The following is a 27,864-nucleotide window of genomic DNA, read 5'->3' as shown; positions in this document are numbered from 1 at the left end:
TCAGCTCCTCTTTTTTCCCTCTCTCTGCCACCCTCCCCTCCTCATGAACCCTTGATTAATTATAGGTGATTATTATTTTCATATCTTACACCCTCTACTATCTCCCTTCACCCTCGTTTCTATTACTCATCCCCCTGGAGATGGGGAGTTATACGTCAATCATTGCGATGAGTTCTCCCTTTCTCCCTCTTCTCTCCACACCTTCCCCCTACCCTCATGTATCACTACTCCCATTATTGTTCTTGAGGGGTTTATCTGGCCTAGATTCTATGTTGGGAGCTCTTATCTGTACCAATGTGCATAACCTAGGGTCATGATAGTGAGCAGGAGGAAACATTAAAGAACTAGAGGAATGTTGTGTTTCATTGGTGCTGTGCTGCACCCTGGCTGGCTAACCCCTTCCTTGTAGCCCTCCATGAGGGGATGTCCACTTATCTACAGGCGGGCTCTGGATCTGCACTCTGATCCCCCACATTCACATCCATAAGATTGTTTGCCTTGGATCTTCTGATACCTGATCCCATTGACACTTCATGATCACACACAGTCTTTAGTGCTTTTGATTTAGCATCCAGTTTAGTTTGCTTGAAAAATCACCTTCTTAAAATTTATTAAAAACCAAATAGCTGAAGCTTCTAGAGATGTGAATCTAGGGAGTCTGGGAGGGCTGGTGGGAGGTGGGCATTTGTGATTGTAACAGGTCTTGCTTTTCTGTTTCAGGCTCTTCTGACGGCAGTGACATCCCCGCATATCGAAATCCACGAGGGCACGATCCTACAGACAGTTAGGACATGTTACAATATCTACTTGGCCAGCAAGAACCTCATCAATCAAACCACTGCCAAGGCCACCCTCACGCAGATGCTGAACGTGATTTTCACCCGCATGGAAAGCCAGGTGGTGAGTGCCGGGTGCACTGAGCCGTGGCTGAATGAGGAGGGACGGCTGCCGCTGCCGGGAATCATGGCTCGTGTGGCCTCTCTAGCCTTTTAGAGTTTAAGCCTCGCCTTGTATCTCGTCCCTGTGAGTTCTCCTTCCCTGCCATGCTGTTGTGCCTGCTGCAGCAAGTCAGAGGGAATTGATGTGGATACTGAAGTGTACATTCAGAGTTTGCTTTGAGTTTGTCAAAGGAATGTAATGCCACTTTAAAAGTCCGTCCTTCTGGATGGACATACTGTGTGCCACAGACCGGCCCATTGTCTGGCTCCTTATCTGGATGCTAGGACCATTTGAACAAGGCTTTCTCTTTTCTTGTGGTCTAGTTGCAGGAGGCCAGAGAACTGGAAAAGCCGATCCAGTCGAAACCCCAGTCCCCTGTAATCCCGGCGGCAGCCATCTCCCCCAAGTTTAGCCGTTTGAAGCAGAGTCCGGCATCAAGCAAACCAACAACACCTGAAAAAACAAGCGTCACCAACGGGGGTCATGCGAGGAGTGACTCTGACCACGTGGCAACAGGAAATGGAGATGCATTGAGAGAACGACCCCTACCACCATCAGGTACGGCCCAGCCCGCTGCCCCTTGCCACCAGCAGTGGGGCTCAGTCTGCTTCAGGGGGCAGGCAGATGGACTAGTCTGACAGCATCTGCAGGAGCCATTTCTGGGCTTTCCCCTCATAGCCAGGCCCCCCTCCCCCCTGCCTTGCATTTCTCATACTGTGGAGCCCAGCCAGTGAGGCCTGATGTCCGCTTTCACACCCTGCCGTCTGTCAGCTGGGCTGCTGTCTTAAGGACTCCCTGGAACGTCTCCAGCTACTACATGATGTCAGCTCCAGTGCAGTGGGCACTTACCCCCACCCCCACCCCTGTGGTTCCATCATTTGAGCGGCTAGTCATTTAGCATCTTAGCATCCAGAAGAGTCTGGGGCCCATCTGTCATGGACACACTGTGCCTCCAGTTCTTGCCCAACCCCTGGCATCATCACTGAGAGGAGCACAGAGATGGGTGAGGGGAGGGGCGGACATATGGACACAAAGACAGCTTTCTTTTCCCCTTCTGGTGACCAAGCATGTCACTTGTTTTTGTTTGTTTTTATAAGTGGAAGACTGCTATGAACCATATTACAGGCTCACAGTAAAGGCATTATGGGACATGAGATCTGGGATTGGGTTGTCCTAAAATTGCATGTAACTATGTATCTTTCTCTGGACAATTTATTAAGAGATAGATCCAGAATGCTTATTTTTTCTGCAGTTTACCTTTCCCAGATGAAGAGGTCAGATAATTCTCCACGCTGCACAAAACATCTGGGCCTCCTTCAGCATGGGCCTCGGATCTTCTGTCCTACAGGATGCTGATTTCTGGTGTTGGTCTCCTCCCTACCAGAGTTTGAGCAGCTTTTGGTTCTGTGCAATATACAGAGTATTTGGCGTACATTAGGACCAGGTGCTGTGATTGGATTGTTGTGTATCCATTTACTCAAGCAAAAAGTAACGTAAATGTGGCCACTAGAATGGCACATGGCTCAGGATGAGCCGAGGTGCTAGCCACATATCCTTAGGAAGGATTCTTAGACATGCCCAGCACCCTTCGCCACCTGCTGTCCTCTTTGCCTTCAACTTTCCACACAAGGACCAGGCTTTCCCTGTAATCAGGTCAAACCGAGCTCAGTTAGCAAACAGGAATATTGGCACCCTGTAGTAAGGGTAGTTGTGCAGATGTACAAGCCAGCCTCAGATTGGCGTGCAGGCGCTTCTACTGCAGCCATTTTCTGCCCTCCTCTAAGGACTTGAATTAAATCAAGGGCCTGCCCTACCTGAGCCCCTTGGGTTAATTTCTCATCCTGTCCTATACTAACCATAGTGTATGGCACCTCCTCTGGCCCCCATGGCTTCCGAGGCCCCGTCCCCTCCTCTCCTTCTCCTCCCCCTTGTTTATTATACACGAATCTGCCTCAGTGCCTTTACACTCCCTGTTTTATCTTTGGGTCTCCACTCAAATGTTACCTCCTTAAGAGAAGCAGCCACCACTTCTGTTCCATCCACGTCTGTGTTCCTCATGGCATTTACCACCATCTGGAATTATGAGTGTGTCTGTGCTGCTGCTTTTGAGGCCTGGGCTGCCCTCTCGGCTCCCTACTGGTAATGCCTTCGCAGCACATAGAGTGGTGCCTGGGGCACACGAAGACAGGCAAAAAAATAGAGAGTTTTGAATTAACTGGAAAGAAACGTGTTTATATATACCAGTGTTTCCCAAAGTGGACGATACCGTCCCCTGCTGGGGGCTGCTGGAATGATCCAGGGGGCTGCTGTGGAAGTAGACACCTATACTTTATTCTGAATTATGGGCTAAAGCACAAAAGTTTTCATTGCTAGGGGGTTAATTTTTTTTTCCTGAAAAAGGAGCAGTTTGGGAACCAGTAGAACTTCATACAATCGAATTTTGAGCAAACGTAGCTTGAAGGTTGGCTCTAACAAAGGAAGAGTGGTGTTCGGTTACTGTGTTGCTGGGGGTTTTGTCGCTGGTGCTTGGTGGGCCCCAGCAGCTTCTCCCCAGTATTGGAATGAGGCTGGCTTGCCAGAGCCAGACTGCAAACCTGTAGAGAATAGGTCAGAACGGAGGTGCACTTCATCTGTATGAGACAGAGAACTTCCATCTTCAAGATGAGACTCTTGGAAAGAATGGGCCCTCCAAACGAGGGGCACTAGAAAGGCAGGCTGAGGGGCAGGTGGTGAAGGTATCTGCCCAGAGAGAGAGAGGCCCCAGCAAGAGTCTAGGTCCATGGAGAGGCTGGACTAGCAGCAGATGGGACATGTTGAGCTCCCTGCTGTGCCATCCTGTGGCAGTCCCTGTGCTCGGTGCCATGCCAGCCAGCTTACTGACTCAGTTTTCCTGTTACCTTGATGGAGATGCCCTCCCACAGCTGGCCTGGTGCCTAGGTAGGAGGATTTATGCAGGTGATTTGAGTGTGACGGAAGTTTGGTCTCATATAAATCATCTCACTGAAATGGAGAAATGATCCAAGCCATTGTAACCGAGGTCTGGGAGTTTTCTAATTTATTATTATTTTTTAATCATTTTATTGGGGGCTCGTGCAACTCTTCTCAGAATCCATGCATACATCCATTGTGTCAAGCACTTTTGTACATTTGTTTCCCTCATCATTCTCAAAACATTTGCTTTCTACTTGAGCCTTTGGTATCAGCTCCTCATTTTTTCCCCTCTCTCCCCACTCCCTCCTGCCCCATGAACCCTTGATAATTTATAAATTATTTTACCAGATATTACACCATCCGTCATCTCCCTTCACCCACTTCTTCGCTGTCCGTCCCCCATGGAAGAGGTTATATGTAGACCCTTGTAATCTGTTCCACCTTCCCTCCAACCTCCAGTAACTAATTTCTATTCAAGTTCTTTAAGCTCTCATAGACAATGCATTTAAAAACTCACTGCCATTGATTCAAAATTGACTCATAGCAACCCTTTAGGACAGGGTAGACCTGCTCCTGTGAGTTTCTAAGATGAAGAGCGAGCCCTGTCCCTCCTGAGGAGTAACTAGTGATTTCAAGCTCCAGACCTTACAGATCGTAGCCCAACAAGTAACCACGATGCTACCAGGACTCCTAGACATGCATATTCTATCCATATTCTCAACATAAATGCATCTACCTGTTTAAATACTGTTATTCCAGTTTCAAGTGATGTATAGAAATGAAAATGATTAGTCCTGGCTCTCTGGGAACTTGTAGTCAAAGCCCAAAATATGTACAAATCATCACTTGATGGAAAATCCTTATTCAGGAAGTGTTAAAAGTGTCCTTTTGTTTTTATTTATGTAAGGCAATGGCCTTTTTGCTCAGCACACTCTTTTATAAATTAACAATATTTGTGTCTAAAAGTCTAGTCTATTTAATACTTCATAAACTCCTCGGTACCCCTGTAGAAAGCGCTTGCTAAATTCTGGGTGTATTGTCTGTGGAAGGCACGTGACTCACCAGGGCTCCAAGGTGCCAGGTGTGAAGGTGCAAGCAGGAATCTGTCTGCCCACCATCCCACCAGAACCCAGAGCTGAATAAAGCTCAGTTCCTACCTTGAAGCTATGGGGTAGCCCCTGACTGATGACATCAGAGGGGATTGGTGTTCCGCAAAGAGAAACTCAAGTAGCCGATGCTGCCTAAGTGTTTCCAGATTGCAGGCCGAAGCTTGCATCTACATCACCTGATTTGGCCGTGGGAGGACTTGCTTGCACCCTTTGCCTTCTGAAATGTGACCAACTCAGGAGGAACACTGACACAAACTTTCTCTCCCTTTGTTTCCCTGGGAAATGCGTGTGTGTCTATGTGTGTGTGTGTAGGCATGGATGAACCCCCCATGGATGGAGCCCAGGAGGTGGTGAAGGAGATTTTAGAAGATGTAGTCACATCTGCTGTGAAAGGTAAGAACCAAGGACTTCCTATCTCTGTCTACCCCCAAAATAATGCCTTTGTCACATAGGACGGGACTCCAGACAGTTTAAGGAAAACCTCCATCATTATGTTTTTGAAGGCCCCTCATGTGGTCTTGCTGGTATTCTGTTGCCATTGCCCTTAAGGTGGCTGGCTTCCCCTCGAGAGCTCGCAGAGCACCCACCTGGCTGTCAGACGGAATCAAGCTCTTGCTCCTATTGATGCTCCTGTGCTGCCTGCTCAGTTCAAGGATCCTGGCTTGACAGCATTGGGCTGGAAGTTCCACAGGGATTTGCCATACCCCCCCTTCCCCCCCCCACCCCGGTGCATTCTCTAGATGGAGTCATCCAGGAGTTCCTGGGAAGTGGGCTCTGAGCTGTCCTGGGAGGCCACGTGCACCAGGTGTACAGGAAACACCACTCGTTTAGTTAGGCAGCTTAGCTCCCTCAGTCTCCTGACGGGGCTCCAGTGGAAGTCACTGGGATGGCTCAGAACGGCTGTGGGAAGCTTTTCTTTTTGTTTTCCTCCACATGACTACATGTTGAATCCTCAGCCCCAGGACCAGCATCCACTAATAAGCTGAGATATCAGTCGTGGAGTGGATTGCAATGAGCACTTTATTTTAAATGAAAGGCAATAAAAACTGGAGTGCAAACGGATTGCCTTTAGTAATGTGGAATGCTGTTTCATGCGGTGTGTGCATCACTTCCCTCTGCACATGTGTCTCTGTTTGCTGGGTCATGGTTTTTTTTTTTTTTTTTTCCTTTTTTTTTTTTTTTCTTCTTTTACATTTTATTAGGGACTCCAACAACTCTTACCACAATCCATACATATACATACATCAATTGTACAAAGCACACCCATACACTCCCTGTCCCAATCACTCTCAAGGCATTTGCTCTTCACCTAAGCCCCTTGCATCAGGTCCTCCTTTTTTTTCCCCCCCTCCCTCCCTTTTCCCCCCTCCCTCATATGCCCTTGGTAATTTATACCTCGTTATTTTGTCATATCTTGCCCTATTCGGGGTCTCCCTTCCCCCCTTCTCTGCTGTCCCTCTCCCAGGGAAGAGGTCACATGTGGCTCCTTGTAATCAGTTCCCCCTTTCCAACCCACTCACCCTCCACTCTCCCAGCATCGTCCCTCACGCCCTTGGTCCTGGAGGTATCATCCACCCTGGATTCCCTGTATCTCCAACCCTCCTATGTACCAGTGTACAGCCTCTGTCCTATCCAACCCTGCAGGGTAGAATTCGGATCATGGTAGTTGGGGGGAGGAAGCATCCAGGATCTGGGGGAAAGCTGTGTTCTTCATCGATACTACCTCACACCCTAATTAACCCATCTCCTCTCCTAAGCCCCTCTGTGAGGGGATCTCCATTGGCTGACACTTGGGCCTTGGGTCTCCACTCTGCACTTCCCCCTTCATTTAATATAATATATATATACACATACATATATACATATACACATAAATACACATAAATACACACACTTATATCTTTTTTTTTTTTTTTTGCATGATGCCTTATATCTGGTCCCTTGGGCACCTCGTGATCGCACTGGCCGGTGTGCTTCTTCCATGTGGGCTTATTTGTTTCTGAGCGAGATGGCCGCTTGTTCACCTTCAAGCCTTTAAGACCCCAGACACTATCTCTTTTGATAGCCGGGCACCATCAGCTTTCTTCACCACATTCGCTTATGCACCCATTTGTCTTCAGCGATCCTATCATGGAGGTGTGCAGTCAATGATATGATTTTTTGTTCTTTGATGCCTGGTAACTGATCCCTTTGGGACCACTCGATCACACAGGCTGGTGTGTTCTTCCATGTGGACTTTGTTGCTTCTGAGCTAGATGGCCGCTTGTTTATCTTCAAGCCTTTAAGACCCCAGTCACTATCTCTTTTGATAGCCGGGCACCATCAGCTTTCTTCACCACATTTACTTGTTCACCCATGTTGGCTCCAGCTGTTGTGTCGGGAGAGTGAGCATCATAGAGTTCCAATTTAATAAAAGAAGGTATTCATGCATAGAGGGAGTGTTTGAGTAGAGGCCCAAGGTCCTTCTGCCACCTTAATACTTGACCTATAAATATAGACACAAAGATCTATTTCCCCAACCTCCTATATATATTTGCATGTACATGTCGTTGTCTAGACCTCCATGAATGCCCTTTGACTTCTAGCTCTTTCCTCCATCTCCCTTGACCTTCCTCCTGCCCTACTACCATGCTTCATTGCCACCTGGGCTAGAGTATACCTCTTCTCTAAGCAACCTTACCCTTGATCATTTCCCACCAGGCCTGCCACTCCCCCTTCTCTACCCTTTGGGGTCCCATGTTTTTCACTTGTCCCTGGGTTTGTTAACACCACTTCCTTACCCCCCCCTACCCCCCACCCCAAGCCCCCCCGGAACTGTCGGTCCCGTTGTTTTTCCTCCAGATAGTTCATCCAGCCTGTCCTATTCAGACAGACCTGTGGAGTCACTAACATGCACGAAAACTAGACAGAGGAACACAAAGCAACAGTATATAACCAGACAACAAAACAACCAAAACAAACCACTGAAAAAGAACAGAACAAAACAGTTCGCAAGAGAAAAGCTTGTAGTTAGTTCAGGGATCTTTGCTGGCCCTTAGGAGCGTTTTCCAGTCCAGTCTGTTGGGGCACCACGCCCTGGCCCCAAAGTCCACTTTCAGCATTCCCTGGGGACCTTGCCACTCCATTCCCTTGCTGTTCCGCTGCACTCCCCCAGTGCATTGCCTCGGTGTGGTGGGATCAGGTCAGGTGCAATTCCCACACTGTGTCTCCGGTTCTGTCCCCTGTATCGCCCTTAGTCACTGAGGGGCATCATGTCTCATAGTAGGGCCAGCCATGTTGTTCTCTCTGTGGACTGGCTGCTCTACTCAAGAACATTATCCTCACGGCCTGGTGGGCCAGGCTGTGCTCCACTCTCTCCTCCTGCCCCTTCATCTGCTCCCGTGTGCTCTGATCAAATATGTCCATCTCCCATAGCTGCAGGGTCAATGTCGTCCTTTGGAACAAGTTCTTTTCGGGGGAGGGGCAGGAATCCACTTAATTTATGGTGCTGGGGCCTGCCTCCCAGACCTCTCCACCGGTTCCGTCCTCCACGCCGGGATAATGCATTCACACCTTGCGACACTGGGTTGAAGTCTGGTCCCACTTTCCCTGTGGAGATATAAACAATACCCTCCCCTTGGGTGGATTAATGCCCCATTTCTGTCATGCTGATTGTACTTACCTCAGGGGACTCATGTTGTACCTGTCCCTTTGGGACTGGCTTACCTCGCTTAGCATAATTCCTTCCAGCTCTTCCCATGAAATAACGTGTTTCATGTGCTCATCGGTGCTTTTCAGTGCTGCATAATACTCCATTGTGTGTATGTGCCAAAGTTTGCTAATCCACTCGTCTATCGATGGAAACTTAGGCTGTTTCCAAGTCTTTGCTATTGTGAATTGTGCCGCAATAAACATTGGAGCGCATATGACTGGTCGTGTTTTATTTGCTGCTTCAACCGGGTATATGCCCAGTAGAGGGGGGTCATGGTTTTTTCAAGTGCATTTCTTACTAAGGGGTTTGGTGCTGCTGACCTGTCTTTTTTTTTCTTTTCCTTTTTCCACCTTTGTATCTACAGCTTTAAACAAAGTTCTTTTCTTTGTTGAACTACTGTCTTTAAAATAGAATGAGCTCATTTCAAACCTTTAGCACTTTTTTTCTATTAAAACAACAAAGGAGCCACTGGGTGGCTCAAATCATTAATCCTTTGACTACTAGTTGGAAGGTTGGCCACTTAAACCCACGCAGAGGCCCGTCAAAGGACAGGCCTGGTGATTCACTGCTGAAAGGTAACCACCTTGAAAGCCCCATGGAACAGTTCTGCTTGGTCACATAGGGCCCCTGGGTGGAATCGACTCAATGGCAATGAACACCACAGCCTAGTAAGTTGTTATGTAACGAACATCTCCGTGTTTGCACAGAGCCTGGCACACCATAACCCTAATCCACTGCCATTGAGTCAGTTCTGATTCATGGCGACCCTGTAGGGCAGAGTAGTCGAACTGCCAATTTGGGGTTTCGGAGGCTGGGAATCTTCACGGGGGTCTCCTACAATAGAAGGCCTCCTATTTCTGCCTGGGGGCAGCTGGTAGTTTTGAACTGCTGACCTTGTGGTTTGCAGCTCAACACATAACTCACCATGCCACCAGGGTCCCTTTCACACATAATCAGCTCTTAATAAAGAAGTACATCTTCATTGAATGGCTGTGTACTCTGTAAAACCATCCATGGACATCCTGCTCATTAAGTCGTACTGTTTCTTCTGTGTAGATCTGCACAGCAGATTCTTCAACGTTCAGTTCTACGACTTGCCCATGACATTTTCTTTCTTTTTTTTTTGCCCATGACATTTTCTGCTGCATGCAGAGATCTGTTCAAGTCTGTCTTTGTTTACATGGCCTCTGTTTTCTCTGTGTCAGAGGTTTTCTGCTCTGTCAGACCTTTTTCTTCCACATACTTCATCTTCTCTAGTCCCTTTAATAGTGCCACCCCCACCTACCTACCCACCTCCCAGCCCCACTTTTTCTGTGCCTTTCTGTTTAGCTTCTTATCATTTTCCCCCCCAGAAATAGGCTCGCCGGGGCCCCTACATTGCATAGCTCTGGGGCCACTGACACAGGCTCCAAAAGGAACGAAGCCCCCTGCAGCGAGTGGTGCATTGTGCAGCCTGGACAGCGGAGCTTTGAGTAGTGCACACTGAGAAGGCAGGCACTACATTGGCCAGGTTCTCCCAGGCTCCTATGAGTGTAGCAGGCAGAGGCAAGCAGGCAAGGCAGTAGCTGGGATGTTCTGGTGTCAGGAAACCTTTGAGGACAAGAACTAATTTGGTGATGGCTTTTATACTTGTGTTCCAAGAAGCAGCGGAAAAGCATGAAGCAACAGAACCTGAGAGGATCCTGGGTGGACTGGAGTGCCAGGAATCTGCTGTCCCTCCAGGAGTGGACGAAAACTCACAAACCAATGGGATAGCAGATGATGGGCAGTCCTTGTCATCGGCGGACAATATGGTATGTTTATTCTGTCTCATTTCTATTTTCCCTTTTTATAAAAGACGAAGAGTAGAATCTTGATCACAAGAACAGGGAAAAACAAACAAGCTCTGGCCAGTTGTCAGGCATCAGGTCAGGTGTTCTTCGATCAGCAGGCCCCATTTCAGGTACATGCTAATGTTGGTTGTGTACATTGTTCTCAAAACCTGTTCAGACTTTAAACCGTTAACATGTCCTGTCCTTTCTCTAGCCTCACAATATGATGTACTCTCGTTATAGGAAAATACAAAATATACAGAGGCGGAAAACCAGACATCATAGCCATCCATACCCCTGTAACCCAAGATAAAGATTTCATCGTTCTAGAATTTTCTTCTCTTTGTAATGTTTCCCATCTAAGTGGACTAACACAATAAACATACTGCTTTTCATAACCTACTCTGAAAACAGTATAATTCATAAACATCCTTTAGTGTCCGTAAACAGGTCTGTGGCATTAATTTTCAAAATAATTTTATTGTTCTTCAAAAATGCTATGTGTATGCACCTGCAAAACAGGAAATGATAGCACCTGACAGCCTCTCCCTCCCAGAAATAGGCCCTGTTATTATTCTTCTAACATCCCCTAGGCCCTACTGTCAGCACCTTTTCATCTATTCTTCTGAAACTTTTAAAATCTCCTTCCTCTAATGAACCATTTTAAAGGGACATGGTGCATAGTGTGGTTAAGTGGTAGGCTGCTAACCAAAAAGTTAATGTTTTAAATACCAGCTGATCCACAGAAGAAAGATGTGGCAGTTTGCTGTTGTAAAACTTACAGCCTTACATGTGCATATGTAAATATAGTTATGTATGACAATAGGGAAATACATCTATGTACATGTATTTATATGTTATTAAGATAGCAGACAGACATTAGGCCTCTACTCAGTTACTCCCTCAACACAAGAATGCTTTGTTTTAATAACCCGGCATTCTGTGGTGCTCACTTTCCCGACATGGTCACTGAAGTCAAAATAGGTGCATAAGCAAATGTGATGAAGAAAGTGGATGATGTCCATCTATCAAGATACAGCATCTGGGGTCTTAAAAGTTTGAAGATAAACAAGCGGCCATCTAGCCGAGAAGCAACAAAGCCCATATGGAAGAAGCACACCAGCCTCTGTGATCATGAGGTGTCGATGGGATCAGGTATGAGGCATCAAAGACCCAGAACAAAAAAGTGTATCATTGTGAATGAGAAGGAGCATGGAGTGGAGACCCAAAGCCTATCTGTAGATAATTGGACCTTCCCTTATAAAAGGGTCACAAGGAAGAGACGAGCCAGTCATGGTGCGGTATGCACCGATGAAACATACAACTTTCCTCTAGTTCTTTAATGCTTCCTCCCCCCACTATTATAACCCCAATTCTGCCTTACAAATCCAGCTACACAAGAGCATGTACACGGGCACAGAGAAGAGCTCACAACCAGGGAATCCAGGACAGATAACCTCTCCAGGAGTAATAATGAAAGTAACAGAGAGTAATGGGGAAGGAGGGGGGAGAGCCCTCCCAGGGGACAGAGAAGTGGGTAAAGGGAGACAGTGGTCGGTGTAAGACATGAAAAAAAATTTTTTAATTTAATTATCAAGGGTTCATGAGGGAGGGAGGGAGAAAATGAGCTGATACCAAGGGCTCAAGTAGAAAAAATGTTTTGAAAATGATGGCAATAGATGCTCTTCCCGGCTGGGTGCTCGCTCCTGTAGGCGCCCCTGCTGTTATCAAGATGTCTTCAGGAACTGCCAAAATAGGGAACCCTGCCCCCAACTTCAAAGCTACAACTGTTAATGCCTGATGGTCAGTTCAAAGATATCAGCCTGACTGACTCCAAAGGAAAATACATCGTGTTCTTTTTTTACCCTCTTGACTTCACCTTTGTGTGCCCTCCGGAGATCATTGCTTTCAGTGACAGGGCAGAAGAATTTAAGAAACTCAACTGCCAAGTGATTGGTGCTTCTGTGGATTCTCACTTCTGCCATCTGGCTTGGATCAACACACCCAAGAAGGAAGGAGGCCTAGGGCCTATGAACATTCCTTTGGTATCAGACGCCAAGCGTACCATTGCTCAGGACTGTGGGGTCTTAAAGGTGGAGGAAGGCATCTCATTTAGGGGCCTCTTCATCATTGATGATAAAGGAATTCTTAGGCAGATCTTTGTAAATGACCTCCCTGTGGGCCGCTCTGTGGATGAGACTCTAAGACTGGGTCAGGCCTTCCAGTTCACGGATAAACATGGAGAAGGGTGTCCAGCTGGTTGGAAGCCTGGCAGCGATACCATCAAGCCTGATGTCCAGAAGAGCAGAGAGTATTTCGCCAAGCAGAAGTGAGCACTGGACCATTTCAGTGCTAGGCAGCCATGAGTAGCCTTGAGAAAAATAAACAAACCTCTTTTGTATTCTTCGTGTTTCAAACATAAGGCCTTAGACTTTACTGAGAGCGTGGTATTTGATAATATGATAGGCACTTTTTGTAGGGGCTGGGAAGGGGCAGTCTTTCTACACCCCAGTGAAAATGACCCTGAGCTGTTTTGGGCAGGGCCTGATATGTATCATGTACTAGTAGTGGGGCATAAGCCCATTGTTCTTTTGTAGTTGTATTAAACTTGAACTCAGAAAAAAAAAGAAAGAAAATGATATGTACAAGTGTGCTTGACACAATGGATGTATGTATGTATTGTGTTAAGAGCTGTAAGAACCCCAATAAAATGATTAAAAAAAAAAAAAAGCTTACAGCCATAGAAACTGTATAGGGCAGTTCTACACAGTTCTTGGGCCACTCAGTTCGACTCGATGGCAGTGGGTAAGGGGGCCTTTTAGAGCTCCCTCCCATGGCATTTCGTGCAGCAGGGGTACTCTGTATTGCTTACATTCTCTGCTGTGTCTGTGCTTGTACGGAAAGAGAATTAGACACACCCCCAAGAGCCACTTCTTGCCCTGTTGGGGTGGCATCATCCTGATTGAGAATGCATGTTCCGCACCCACAAGGATGTACTGGACACATGTCTTATACAGGGGTTTCAGAAAGTTCATGAGAAATGGGATTGAAAGATCATGGAAGTTTTCTATCAACTTTTTAAAAAAAATCATTTTATTGGGAGCTCTCACAGATAGCACATGGTTCCATAGTTCAATCACATCAAGCAGTTTTGTAAAATTGCTACCAGTCAGTTTCAAAACATTTTCTTTCTTCTAGAACTCCTTGGTATCACCTGCCCTTTATCTCCCCCCTCCCGCCCCCCACCTCCCCTCCGCCTTTCCCCCTATGAACTTTTTGAAGTCCTTTCACTAATCCCATAACTTGCTCGGTTTTTTTTTTTACTCAACCTTTCGTGGACATCATCCCAGGTCAGTACATTTCACACTGGCAGGTAAAACTCTATCATGTGAATTACTAGTCTAATTAACCAGATCTCTATTTGGCTTTTAGGATATTTTAGTTTGATCATAAGACACAATTCTGTAATGAAGAGCTTCATTCATTCTCGAGCACACCCTAATTCCATAAAATAAATTCCTAACAGTGTAGGAATTGGAAGCTTTAAGACTTTCAACCTAAAGACCAAATTAGCTACTTTGGAAGTAAGTCTCAAATATCTGCCTACTTGCAAGTGTGTCGTTCTCTGATTAAAACCAGGCCATATCATTTAGTTAAGGATTTGCTAAGGGAAGTCCGTTGATGCTGGATTCAAAGCACTCTGGTGCTAACCGAAAAGTCGAAGGTACAAACCCTCCCCCTCCCGCTTCTCCCCTCTCTCTGCCCCCCCCCTCCCCAGTCACTACTTGAAGAAAAGCTGTGAAAAGCTGTGACAGTCTGCTTCCCCAAAGATGAGAGCCATGGAAACCCTTTTGGGCCAATCCACTCTGTATTAGAGGGTCGCCCTTGGTTGTAATGGACTTGACACGGATTGGGATGGATTTGTGTGTTTCCTACTAGATAGGAGAAAGGTCCTGCCCCAGTGAGAACTAGGAAGGTCACTTAGCTTTAGTGGCCACTTGTATTTCGTGGAAATTGCTTCTTCATGTCTTTTGCCTGCTTTGCATATTTCCTCAATGTATAATTGTATATTAATCCTACTCCCATGTTAACAAGTATTTTTCTCTTTTTTGTCAATATAATTTACTTTTGTAAAGAAATTTATTTTTAAAAGCCAATTTCCCTCTAGATATAATATATATATATATATATGTATATATATATATCCCCATCCTTACCCCAACCTTATATATTAGCCTGTTTTTTAGCTTGGGATCATTGGTCATTTTAAACCACCTATACCAGCTTTTGGAGGGTCCAGGAACAAGGTTGAATAATTGCCGTAGTGACTCCCCTGGAGCTTCTGCTTTACCAGACTCCCCACCCCCCACTTCCACCCCATTTCTGGGAGTAAATGCAGGCAGACCTCGATTTATGGAGCTTTACTTCATTACTCTTCATGCTTTGTAAAGATTGCAGGTTTGTGGCATCAAGCAGGTCTCTTGGCACCATTTTTTCATAATGCTATTGTATACCTTGTAGACTACCCACTACCATTGCCATACAGTCGATTCAAACCCATTGTGATCCCACATAGGGGTTCCCAGAATTAAGTGGTTTGTAGGTTTGAACCACTGACCGTGGGGTTACAGCTCAACACATAACCATAGTGTCACCAGGTCCTTTAACAAACTACATTCTGGGGTAGACATAACATTTAGGTGTACTGGGAAAACGCAAAAGTCCTGTAACTTGCTTTAGTGCAGTACTTACTTGCTTTATTGTGGTCTGATCCTGGGCCCCCGATCTCTCCGAGGTATGCCAGTATAGGGACATGTGTTTCTATAAGGTAATCACATTGCTATGTTCCAAAAGAGTTATCCTCTTGTTTTGACCCTTTGGTTTTTGTTTTGCTTTGCTTGTTTCTAATACTAGGAATCGGACACACAAGGACATCAGGTCGCTGCTAAGTTCTCTCACATCCTGCAGAAGGACGCCTTCCTCGTTTTCCGCTCCCTTTGCAAGCTGTCCATGAAACCCCTTGGAGAAGGTCCCCCAGATCCCAAGTAAGCAGATCGCACTTCTGGTCCTCTGCAGTCCCAGAGCCTGTGGGGCTGTGTCAGCGCCCTGTCCTATTGTCAGCGTTCTCTTGTCGAATGTCCACAGGGCACTCTCACAGCTCTGCACACCCAGCGATCTCCACATCCCTCTCTTTGCACCTGCAACCACCCCCGAGGCTGCCCAGTTCCTCTTTCCTTGGTGGCTGCACTCAAATCGGGTGTTGAATCTATGCCCCTTTTAACAAACTGGTTTTTCTCCTGAAATGAGGGTGCAGCAGGGTCAGGATACATAACAGACCTCAGCTCCTGGACCTGGTTCATAGATATAGACTAGACCCTTCATTGGCCGGGGCGGCCAGGGTTGTTTTTTTTTTTGGTAAAGCAAACTCATTCAAAATTCAAACTCACTGCCATCGAGTCAATGCTGACTCATAGTGATTCCCAGTGGGTTTTTGAAACTGTAACTGTTTACAGGAGTAGAGAGCCCAGTCTTTCTCCTGCGGAGCTGCCGGTGGGTTTGAACTGCTGACCATGAAGATCGCAGCCCAGCAAGTAACCACCCCCACCGGAGTTCTTGTAGAGTGAACTACTGCAGGACAAATAAAGCACAAGTGCCAGGAAAAGTTACATCTTGGCTCTTGCCCTTCGTACTTGTTCCACGGGGACAGGAACTCCTGTGGTGATAAGATGGAATGCCATCAGCGGTGTCCTGAGCACAGGGGCTTACACTTTATAAAGAGCTTTACAGTCATGATGATGATTGTATTAGCCATCAGTTATAGTCCTTAGCTGTTCTTTTGAGAATGCCAGCTAATATTGTAACCATAGGAAGCTGACTCTCTGATTTTCTGTTCCTTAGCATCTGTGAACTTTGAGAGCCAGGGCAGTGGGGGATAAAGGGCAGCACTCTCTCGGCCGAGCAGGGAGGGATAGAGTGGGGCAGGTCTGAAGTGTGCGCTGCATAACTGCTGCTGTCGTCCACTGCAGAACCGTCATACTCCCTCACACCAAAATCAGTTGACACTTACTTTGCTCTTCTTGTCTTTTCTACTTTGGGGTAGAAAGAGACAAAAATAATAGAACTGAGGAAATCAGAAAGCTGTAAAAATACCATAGACTGCTCCCTGGTAAAGAGAAAGGAGGGACGTTTCTCAATTCTCCCCGGCACGAAATCAGGCAGCATCACGTAAGGGTCTATAGCTCCCTGGTGACTGGGAGCTAGACTTGATCATGCCAAAGCAGGCCAGACCCAGTGTTTGGGTCTTTCCCAAAGTAGGGCAAAGGTTCCAGTGAACACTGGTGCTGGGTAGCCCTTCCCCTTCCTACAGCCTGTTCAGTTCAAGATCACTTTCTTGTGCATTGAGGACCCGTCTGAAGACCTGGAGTGAAAAATGACCTCTGTGGGCTCTGTAGAAAGTGAAGCATACAACCAGGTCTAACTCTTTCAGTGGGAGGAAGGCTTAGTCTGTATTGCACAGCTCCCGTTACCTCTCAAGGTGAGGAGAATTTGAAGCACTTGCTAATGCAGATCAAGGATTGCAGCCTTCAGTATGGATTACAAGTCAACATAAACAAGACCAAAATCCTCACAACAGGACCAGTGATACATGGAGGAAAAGTTAAGGTTGTCAGGATTTTGTTTTGCTTGAATCCACAATCAAAACTCAAGGAAGCAGCAGTAAAAAGATCAAAGAACACATTGCATTGGGGAAATCTGCACAAGACTTCTTTAGAGTGTTGAAAAGGAAGAATGTTACTTTGAGGACTAAGGTGCACCTGACCCAAACCATGGTATTTCCCATGGCCTCAGATGCATGTGTAAGTTGGACCTTGAATAAGGAAGACTGTGGAAGAACTGATGAATTTGCATTGTGGAGCTGCTGCAGACTTTTGAGAGGACCACGGACTGCCAAAAGATGAAACAAATCTGTCTTAGAAGTACAGCCATAATGCTCCTTAGAGGCAAGGACGATGAGATTGCGTCTCATGTGCTTTGGACGTGTTGTCAGGAGAACAGTTCCTGGAGAAGGACATCGTGCTTGGTAAAGTCGAGGGGCAGAGAAAAAGAGGAAGACCCTCGATTAGATTGATAGACACAGTGGCCGCAACGTTGGGCTCAAACATAGAACAATTGGGAAGATGGTGCAGACCAGGGCATGTTTCTTTCTGTTGTCCATCACGTCACGTTGAGTGAGGACTGACTCGGTGGTGCCTAACAACAACATCAAGGTCAAGAACAATTAGGGACAGGATTAAGGGAAAATCCACTAGCAAAAGGAGACATTTCTTAGCTCCAAAAGAACATTTGGGGGTCGCAAGGTTTCACATTAATTTTAAAGATAACGCCGAAAACATAGCAGATGGCGAAGAGCATAGTCCAAGCCTAGTCACTTTTTTTTTTTTTAATCATTTTATCGCGGGCTCGCACAGCTTCTCATCCATACATCCATCCATTGTGTCAAGCACATTTGTACATTTGTTGCCCTCATCGTTCTTAAAACATTCTCTTTCTACTTGAGCCCTTGGTATCAGCTCCTCATTTTCCCCCTCCCTCTCCACGCCCCCAGTTACTTCTTTCAACCAGTTCGTTTCCTTCAGCATCCAAAGGATGGTTCCTGTTAGCAAACTCACTACATGTCATGTTAGAATCCTACATGAGCTACATGTGACCACCTGCCATCCTTTTAGTGCAAATTCAGCTGTAAAAGCACAAAAACAATGTCCTTGAAATTCCTTAAGCACATAGTCAAGACACAAAGTGAAAGAAAATTTTGTTTTAAAATCATCCTGTAGACATTTTATCAGAAAACCAGTCTGAACAAATTGTGGTATATAAATGCAATTATTTGTAAGATTTTCCCTCTACTATGTTCCTTGTTTGAAACAAATCTGAGTATAGATAGATAAAGATTTTTCTTACATTGTGCAACCAAATCTCCTTAAAAAAAATACTGGCTCTCTAGGCTCAAATTGTCTTGAGATGCCCTAGTCTTGTTGTGGACCACTCTTTTATGAAGTTCACTTAAGTACACTAAAATAGTTTCTCCTGTGAAAACATAATATGGTTTAACGTAAGGAAAAATCACTATTCTTCTTCGACTTGTCCTTATAAAGGAAATTTTGATATCAACTCTGCCCCTAAGAACTTACAGACCTGGTTTTCCGGGCCGCTCTGTCGCCTCTTGGGGGTATATGAGTGCAGCTCATGTGGCGCTACACCGCGTTTGGCTCCTCAGGGAGTAAAGAGTGTGGTTGTTCATGAAGCCCTCTGGCTAGGGTTTTTATTTTACATACCAGCCTTTAGGACATCACACCACTCCCTGAATCGTGTATTACCATTGCCCAGTCAGTTCAGCATGTCAGAACAAGCATAAGCCTAGGATCAAAAGAAAAAGTAGAGATTATAATGGGCCCAGGCAGCCTTGCTTTCTGAAAGTGAGTTTGGTACTGGGTGGAGCCGTGCTGGGTTCTGTTGTGCATTGAAAGGGTCGCTATGAGTTGGAACTGCAGCGATGGCACCTAGCAACAAGTCTGCTTATTATATTTATGAAGACACTATGACTGTAGAATTGTTTTTGATAAATTTCGGATTTGGAAAGGTAGGTTTAGCTTTATCATAATATAGAAATTACTGTTTTGGAAAGAGACAAGAAGGCTTCAAACTTTTGTGGGAAAATGGATTGAAAAGATTTTGGCATTTTCCCATGAGCTTTTTGAAGCCCCCTGGCATGTTCTCCCAGTAGTGCCTCTGACTGCATCCTTAGACTCGTGCAGAATAGCATTGGCCATGTTTGTGGTAGACATACTCAAGATCACTTTTCCCGGGAAGAAGATTTTAAAAACCAATCTTGAAGAAGAATCCATTAACTAAGTGGGTCAGAAGGTTTTTCCTTTCTTGAGAGCTTGATTCTTTCTTGGAAAGTTTCTTAAGTTTTGTTAAATTAAATACAGGTCATTTTCCTTCCTCTGTTACTTAGCAAGATATGGTGTGCAGTTAGGCAATGCCTTCATGTCTTGCTCCCCTCCACTCCCTGGTTTTATTCTGAAATAGGCATTATTTATTCATTTACTTTTAAAATAGTTTATTGACATATACTTCACAGAGCATATAGTTTAATCATTCATTCATATTAATACAAGTTGTGCAGTCATCACCACAATCAATTTCAGAATGTTTTCTTCCCATACTCATTGCTGTTAGCTCCCCTTTTCCTCCCAAACTCCCCTGCCAGGTTATTATTAATTGAATTACTGTCTCTATAGATTAACCTATGGTGGATTTCATATATAGACAATCATACAAAAACAGGAAGCAAAAAAAACCCCAACAACAATGAAAAAATAAAAACCTCAATCAAACAGAAATCAAAATTATTAAAAACCGAAACAGCTTTCCGATGGGTCACCAGGAAGATCACACGGTAAAGTGTTACATATTAACCTCACCACGTCTGTCACAGGCAAGTCTGCGGTGCCCTCTGTAGCATAGCAGAGCTAGGCAAACTCCTGGACTGTGGTCAGAGGGGATGCACCGGAGGCTGCATGCATGTGAGGAGCCTGTCCACTGTCACCCATAGCCTTCTGCAGTCCAAGTGTTCAAAATTTAAACTCTGGTACTCTGCCCTCCTCTGGATTTGGATTTTATTATTTACAATCGTTGACTCACACAGGTTAGTGTGCTTCTTGCATGTGAACTTGGTTGACCCCTCAGTTAGATGGCTGCTCGTTTAAAGACAAGCCTTTAAGACTCCAGGCAGTATTCTTCCTGATAGCGGACACCATCTGCTTTTTCACCACCCTTTGCTCCAGCACAGTGAGGTGCTTGCTGTAGGAGGGCATGTAGTGAGCAGGGCCGCGTCATAAGAACTAATGATTCTTAGATTGGGCCTAGAATTAAGTGTGAGGCCCAAACCCATTTGTATATCCATGGTTTCTACATGTCTGGCTCACTTTAGAGACAGTGTTCTCACTTTCTGATTTATTCTATTGCATTTCTTAAAAGCTTTTATTTTGAGGACTAGAAAAAGACATTTGGATAAGCATGGATTCTAAGTTGGACATATTTCACATCATTCCAAAAATGTGAAATTGTGAGAAAAATGTTTTCTAAATGTCAAATTTAAAAGGCTAACATGTCATTACTAAAATGATGTTCACTAGCTAGTTCATAGATTCAACAATAAAACACACCCACCTGTTAAAGTGCTGAACGAATGATATTTCATTTTGGTCTCATTGTAATGAAGATGGAAGTAGTACTTCGCAAGAAATATTAATGATTGATTACCCTAATAAGAATTAAAATGAGTGACTAATGTAACAGAAACAAGATACGTGCTTGCTGAAAATAAAGCATAGCCTCCTAAACCCACTTCCATCATCGGGACCCTGCAAAGAGTTGCTGGGCCTGCAGGTCTGTGGGAGCGGACAGCCTCGTTTTAGGAGTCTGTCCTCTGTCACGCGTTGGCTCTCAGCAAATGCTGATGACTGGCCACTCATCCCAAGAAGCAGCCTGTCTGTTTGTTCTGCTCGCACGACCTCCTCTGTCTCCCTTGCCCAGGTCCCATGAGCTGCGCTCCAAGGTGGTCTCCCTGCAGCTGCTGCTCTCTGTGCTGCAGAACGCCGGCCCCGTCTTCAGGACGCATGAGATGTTCATCAACGCAATCAAGCAATACCTCTGCGTGGCATTGTCCAAAAATGGCGTCTCGTCGGTGCCTGATGTCTTTGAGCTTTCTCTTGCCATTTTTCTTACTCTTCTCTCAAACTTTAAGATGCACTTGAAAATGCAGATCGAGGTATGGTCTTCAAATTTACTTTGTTTATTTGGGGACATTCCGATGGCTACCAAGCAGTAGAAAAGATGCCCCAGTTCATTAACCATAAACAAACAAACAGCCTGTCACTGAGTGGACTGCGACTCTATCAGACTGGTAGACCTAAGTCATTCAGCTGCAGAGCAGCGGGTGGTGTCCGACTGCTGACTGAAACCAACAGCCGTCAGTCACATAAGCACTGTGCCAACTGGGGCTGTCAGAGAAACAAACCAGACCCATAGCGAGATTCCATTCCCCCACTAGGACGCCAGGATTGAAAGAAGGGAGAAAACATTGCCAAAGCAACCCTTGCCCACTGCTGGCGGGCATATAACCGGCAGTCACACACCGCTCTTCTCTGCGGCACTACTCATGGTTTGATTGATGAGTCCAAATGAGGGAATTGGTGAGGTCACCAGGAGCCAGATTTAGTCAACTTGCTGGCCACCCGCAAAAGTTTAATAAGGAAAAGGGGATAGATACATTTTTAGAAAATTATTTGCCTGATACCTTAGTGCCATTCTTTATAGCCAAAGTTTTCCAATGCGTAGCCCAGATGTTGCCTAATGTTTGGCTGCTCTGTAAATCATTTGAAAGATTTTGAATTTGTTGCCAAATTAAGAAATCAGGTTTTCCATGAGGCCCCACAGTTTTATTGTTTCTCTAGAAAAATTCTAACACTGTGTCCACAAGACAACTGCCAGCCTGAGTTCAGTGGCCACCCTCCCTGTAAGGGGACCCACGCTCTTGCTGTCCCCACACCGCAAGACTTGCGTGCTTTCTAGCCGTGGGCATGCACCGCCACTCCTCCTGCCCAAGCAGCTTCCCCTACGGCGGTGTCTGCCTGCCCTGTGAAGCCCAGAAGGCTTTGAGCCCCACTCAGATGGTCTGTTAATTGGTGTTCTCCCTTGTCTTTGTTCTATAGGTCTTTTTCAAAGAGATTTTCCTGAACATTTTAGAGACGTCCACAAGTTCCTTTGAGCACAGATGGATGGTCATTCAGACCCTGACAAGGATCTGTGCAGGTATTTACCTGCTGCGTGAAGCCCTCAGGTGACGCGCTCAGATAAGGCGAGCTCTGGGCTCTGCAAGATGAGGCACCCCAAGCACTCTTGAGCTCATTGTAACCTCGTGAACGCTCGCTCCGCCTCTTCACCTCACCTCTAGAGGTTACAGCCTGGCCTGGTTTGTCCAGGTGGCTCCTGGGTTTAGCGCAGGAAATCCCACTTCAGAGAAAGCCCTCAGCCCTGGCAAAGCAAGATAGTTGGTCACCTGACCTACCTGTCTCACTCTATCAGGCAGTCACAGGGACGTGATACTGATGTTAGCCACTCTGGTTTGGGCCCGCAGTTAGGCACACTCAGTTTATTTTACACTGGACAGTTTGTGGGGAGAAAATAAACTTGGTCTCAAATGCAGTTTCATAAGAGTCAACTTTAGGAGGGGGGTGGACCATTGCTCTCCATTTTCTGAAGAGGGCAGTGAGCCCTGGCCAGGTGGAGTGCGGTTGCAGTGAGCCCAGCAGCATCCTCAAACCAAGGCCTCCAATCTCCCGAGTCTCCCCCCTGCCTCTCCCGATGGAGGACTGGCCTTCGGAGTTCACTACGCTCCTGGGACGATTTTTGAGCAATGAAATCTCCTACAGTACAGAAAGCATAACTGCTCAGAGTTTTTAATCATGGTGTGTTGTCTCCCAAGATGCCCAGTGCGTTGTGGATATTTATGTCAACTATGACTGTGATTTAAATGCTGCTAACATTTTTGAGCGCCTTGTCAACGACTTATCCAAAATCGCTCAGGGAAGAAGTGGACACGAGCTGGGGATGACCCCTTTGCAGGTAAGCAGAACCCTGAGATCACTCGCTTCCATCTGACGTTTGGCCATGCCCACACCCCTTAGTTGAATGTCACCATGAGCCAGCACTGTGAGCCGTGCTGGGGACCCAGTTGGGAACAAATCACACACGCATGTGCGCGCGCACACACACACGTTTCTGCTTCCCTAAAATGAGTAAGCAACCAGGAAGGAAGGTGTCAGGTGTTGGTGAGTGCTGCCAGGAAGGGCAAGGAGAGAGCTGGAGGGGCCGGTGTTTGTTGGGACAAGGTCGGCAGGGTCGTCTCCCTGAGAAGGTGCTACTCAGCCCGTGGGAAGTGGGTTTATTCTCAGTTGTCTTTCCAAACATACAGCACACAACAGGCCCTCCAGGATCCTTAGCCCAGGTTTCTGTGGACTGCTCAGAGGCCAGGCGCCCCGGGCATTCTGTGCAGCCTGGGGTGGGGTGGGGGGGGGTGACTCTTGTTCCTGGAACGGCCGTGGCTACTGTCAAACTCGCAGGGCTGCGGCAGAGTGCCTGAGTCTGACTGATGGTTACTGTAACCAATTCTCTGTCACTTGCACTCAGTCGCTTAAGAGTCTGGGTTTGTTGTTTTTTAATTTTAAAAAAAATCACATGTAGGGCCAGCCTTTCCTGGCATGGATTTTGTGGCTATTTAGAGGATTGAGTTGTGTCCAGAATCGTTCATTTGCTGTATAATACAAGGTTCCATTTTCATTTTTCATATTAAATGGTTAAGACTTGGTCTCATTCCATTTTGTTTTCTTTTTTAAAGGAAAGGCATTTTGTTAAGCCCAGCGCAATAAGCTAAACTTGGAAAAAGGAAGTCCCAGTAGCATGGTTCACGAAGAGCCCGGACAGCCCACATTCCTGCTGCCGGGCTGTTTGTCCCCACCACTCTTCGAGGCCCGAGTGTTCTTCTCATGGGCCCTTAATACCTAGTCTTCTGTGAGCCCTTTGCTGCTTGGGTATCCAGGAGTTACCTAGTGTCCTCGGCATTCCCTCCGAGCCCCACAGGTGTCCACGTGCCAGTGCGCCTGTCACTCATGTCCCTTTTGTCCTAGGAGCTCAGCCTGAGGAAGAAAGGCCTTGAATGCCTGGTGTCCATTCTCAAGTGCATGGTGGAGTGGAGCAAAGACCTGTATGTGAACCCCAACCACCAGGCCAGCCTCGGTGAGAGCGCAGTTGTGGCCGCCACTCGTGTCATCTCGGTGTAGTTACCACTGAGAGAACCACTTCCTGTGCAGTCTACTCACTGGTTACATTTGAGGGCTTCTGTCTTCATTCACCTGGAATTTGGGGAGCGGGGACAGTATAAAGGTGTACACTGAACTTTTTTTTAATGTATGTTGTGAAATATTTATTTCTAATTACAAATAAATGAAATTTTGTCTTGAAGCAGATATAGCATGACTAACAGTCTTAATATAACCACAGTAAGCTACATTGCTACAATTTGCGACAGGATGCGTAAAAAGCCAACGTCGGTGTGAAGGTTGAGATAGCTTCTTTCTCACCACATCAGAAATTCTCGGGGCAGTCTTTCCAAGAGCACAATGAAGATCATCTTCCACAACAAGTCTACTTCTGTATTTAGACTTGATAGTCAACAAGCTGGAAACCCTGTTTCACAAAGATGTGTTGTTGTAAATGGAAGAAGAAGGCGCAACACAGTCTCAGTACAGGATGTGACTGCAAACACTTGATCCAGAATTGTGTAACCGGCATTGTAGAGAAATCAGTTCTCGCTGCATCGCTGTGAATAAGTTCAGTGAACTCCTCTCGTGCTGTCTCAGGAACATCTTCAACTTTCACTGTGATTGGGCTTCTGGCAAGTGCAAATGGGGTGTCAGGTAGATTTGGAAAGTACAGTGAATGTCGTCTACCAGCATGTACAAGTGTTCTTTCACAGAAATTATCATCGTAATCCTTTTGTCTTGTTCAACGCCATGTTCCTCAAAGAGAGCAGATAAGGTAGGCAACATGTAAATTTTCTTTTCATCCAGTTTTTTTCACCAAACCTGAAGTTTCATTTGGAATGATCGGATCTTTTCAGACAAATCAAAGCATGTTGCATTTGGTCCTTCAACTGATAAATTTAACTCATTCAAGATGGCAAAGATGGCAACCAAGTAAACTAGTTTCTGCAGGTCACTTGTGCTGAAAAGTGCTTCAAACTACGCAGTCTTGCGTTCTGATTAAAATACGTTTTGAGTTCAACCCAAAGCTCAAAAACATGTTTTAAAACATTTCCTCTCAGCAACCATCTCACTTGAGTGTGAAATAGTCGAGCATTATTCAGCACATCCAGCTCGTTGCACAGTTGTGAAAACAATCGGCTATTTAAAGTGCTCACTTTTTAAAAATTAGCAGAATTTATGACACTTCATTATTTGCAGTAACTCTTATGGCAGTGTCTTGATTGCTAATATTTGCCAATGAATCTTACAGTGAGTTCCGATGACTTTTGGTGACTCATTCAGTACCAAACATTGAAATCCAGATCGACATTATAACATAGCTGAAGCACCATCTGTGCGAACACCACAAACCTTTTCCTAAAAGATTTTATGCTCTTTCAGAAATGCACCAACTATATCAAATACATCAGATGCAGTAGTTGTTTCAAGAAAGAAACTCATCTTTAAAGTCGCCGTCATTAATATACGTCACATATACCAGTCACTGTGGACAGTTTGCAACGTCTATAGATTCATCAAGCTGGATGCTAACTATGGGAAGATTTAATTTCCTGGATTACCTGATGAAGAACATCAGCAGACATGTTATCTATTTTTCTGCAGACAGTGTTGTTAGATAAGGAAATTGCCCTCAATGTCATAACAAATTCAATTCCCATCTTAACTCGAACAATGTCTCTGGCCACTGACCACAGTAAATCCTCAGGAACGGTGTGAGGTTTCAGAGTTCTGGCGATTCCGAGTGCCACCAAATATGAAGCCTCAATGGCTGCTACGTTTTGTTTGTGGTCCTGGCCACCAGTGTCCAGTCTGGCTTTGTGGAGTCCATCAGCTTTGCTTCTAAACTAGTTGGTATCCTTGCCAGCAAAGCTTGGATACTTGCTATCAAATGGCGTTTTACTTTGCTCGGCTTCATAGAATCGGCTGATAGAACTTCACAACAAATAACACATTGCACTTTCTCAATTCCTGCTGTAATTGTGGAGGTAAAACCATACGGTAAAAAATCCTCACTATATTTTTCTTTTCTCAATATTCTTCTCTACTCGATACATTGTCATGGGATGGTTTGCTCTCAGTCATGACTTCAGGAGCCAGGTCTGAGCAGAGGGAGCGTATACTGAATGTTTTTGAAAAACCTTTTTAAAAATTGTGGTAAATGTATACATTGCAAAAACATTTGCCATTTTAAACATATTCCTTCTCAATGGGGAACCAGTTGCTGGAACCTTCTCTCTGTAGTCTCTCTTTCCTTCCCCTTTGCAGCAGACCAAACAAACTCCCTGTGTGCGTGGTCTGCTTTGGGACTTCCTACTTCCACATTTTGTCAATGACCAGACTTCTAGAATAGCCTCCCACGGCAAGCCCCTCTGTCCATTGTTCTTCATTAAATGGCCCAGGCAGTCACTCTTGTGAGTTTTTGAAGGGGTTCCTCAAGCTCCACGAAATGTCGAAACCCCCGAACAAGCAGGACCCGAGCGGCACGAGGGTGTGCTACTGACGGTCGCGACAGTCAGCGTTTTCTCACCGGAGACCTGGGGCAGGGACCGTGAAGCCAGACCTCATTTCAGCTGCGTCTTCGTGCCCTCTGTTTATTTGGGTTCCTTTGCTTCGGTGTCACTGTAGGTCAGGAGAGGCTCCTGGATCAGGACATGGGAGACGGAAGAGGCCTCGACATAGCAAGACGCAGCAGCGTGACATCCATGGAGTCCACGGTGTCCACGGGGACCCAGGCGGCTGTCCAGGATGATCCAGAGCAGTTTGAGGTCATCAAGCAGCAAAAGGAAATCATCGAGCATGGCATAGAGCTGTGAGTGCAGCTGCCGCTCTGGTGGCGTCTTCTGGGGAGACCGACAGACAAGCCCTGTATTCAGGGAGCCCGGGACCGGCTCCTCCTCAAGGAGAGAAGCTGGAACAGAGGGTGTGCCAAGGATGCTGTGGAGAGGCCTCTTTGAGGTGGAGTGTGTGTGTGTGTGTGTGTGTGTGTGTGTGTAATTTAGTTTAGAAAGTTCAGAGAATTAAAAAGCAAGAATAAAAATTACTCCTATTTGCCATTGGTAACTTATTTGGTCTAGTTACATATTAAGAAAAATTTCAAGGTAGATAAAAATTAACACTATATTGTCCCGTCCCGCGGGACAGTCACTGTGGATCCTGGAGGAGAGAGTGGGAATTGGGGGGGGGGGGGTACAAGAGGCACAGAGAATGAGGACAAGACAATATCCTGATCAAGTCCTGTTTTAATGAACAAAGAGTCACAGCTTATAACGGCCAGCCAAGGGGGGGAGCCTCAGCCGCACATGCAGATTAGGCTACCTTGGCAACAGGCCAATCAGGGAGTTCAGGGGAGCGTGCCCTGCCCATGAGTCAGTAAGGGCTTACAGTCTTCAATTAGGTACGCAGAGGAGTGGCATGTACACGCAAATCAAGCATAGGGGAAGACGATCTTTTGCCCAATCAAGGGGATGCAGGGCATGGGTGCTTATCTAAAGAGC

The 27,864-nt window shown here is 45.9% G+C and overlaps 1 protein-coding gene and 1 pseudogene across 2 annotated transcripts in view; both read left to right on the top strand.

Moving 5' to 3' along the window:
* The window catches only part of ARFGEF2 (ARF guanine nucleotide exchange factor 2), a 106,885-nt gene that overhangs the window by 28,669 nt on the left and 50,352 nt on the right, over nt 1-27,864 (top strand). The window contains exons 5-14 of one of the 2 annotated variants that reach the window (XM_075528616.1): nt 721-900; nt 1,263-1,497; nt 5,292-5,372; nt 10,315-10,463; nt 15,396-15,526; nt 21,081-21,315; nt 22,259-22,358; nt 23,032-23,171; nt 24,233-24,341; nt 26,996-27,179. In XM_075528616.1, coding sequence (XP_075384731.1) covers nt 721-900; nt 1,263-1,497; nt 5,292-5,372; nt 10,315-10,463; nt 15,396-15,526; nt 21,081-21,315; nt 22,259-22,358; nt 23,032-23,171; nt 24,233-24,341; nt 26,996-27,179 — 1,544 coding nt within the window. Of the gene's footprint in view, nt 1-720; nt 901-1,262; nt 1,498-5,291; nt 5,373-10,311; nt 10,464-15,395; nt 15,527-21,080; nt 21,316-22,258; nt 22,359-23,031; nt 23,172-24,232; nt 24,342-26,995; nt 27,180-27,864 lie in introns of both variants that reach the window. The other variant, XM_075528615.1, reaches the window with a different exon arrangement.
* LOC142423358 (peroxiredoxin-1 pseudogene) lies at nt 12,214-12,847 on the top strand (annotated as a pseudogene).

Source organism: Tenrec ecaudatus, chromosome 12, assembly GCF_050624435.1.
Source record: "Tenrec ecaudatus isolate mTenEca1 chromosome 12, mTenEca1.hap1, whole genome shotgun sequence".
NCBI lineage: Eukaryota > Metazoa > Chordata > Mammalia > Afrosoricida > Tenrecidae > Tenrec > Tenrec ecaudatus.
Note: the sequence above shows the minus strand (reverse complement) of the source record. Positions and strands in the feature narration are given on the sequence as shown.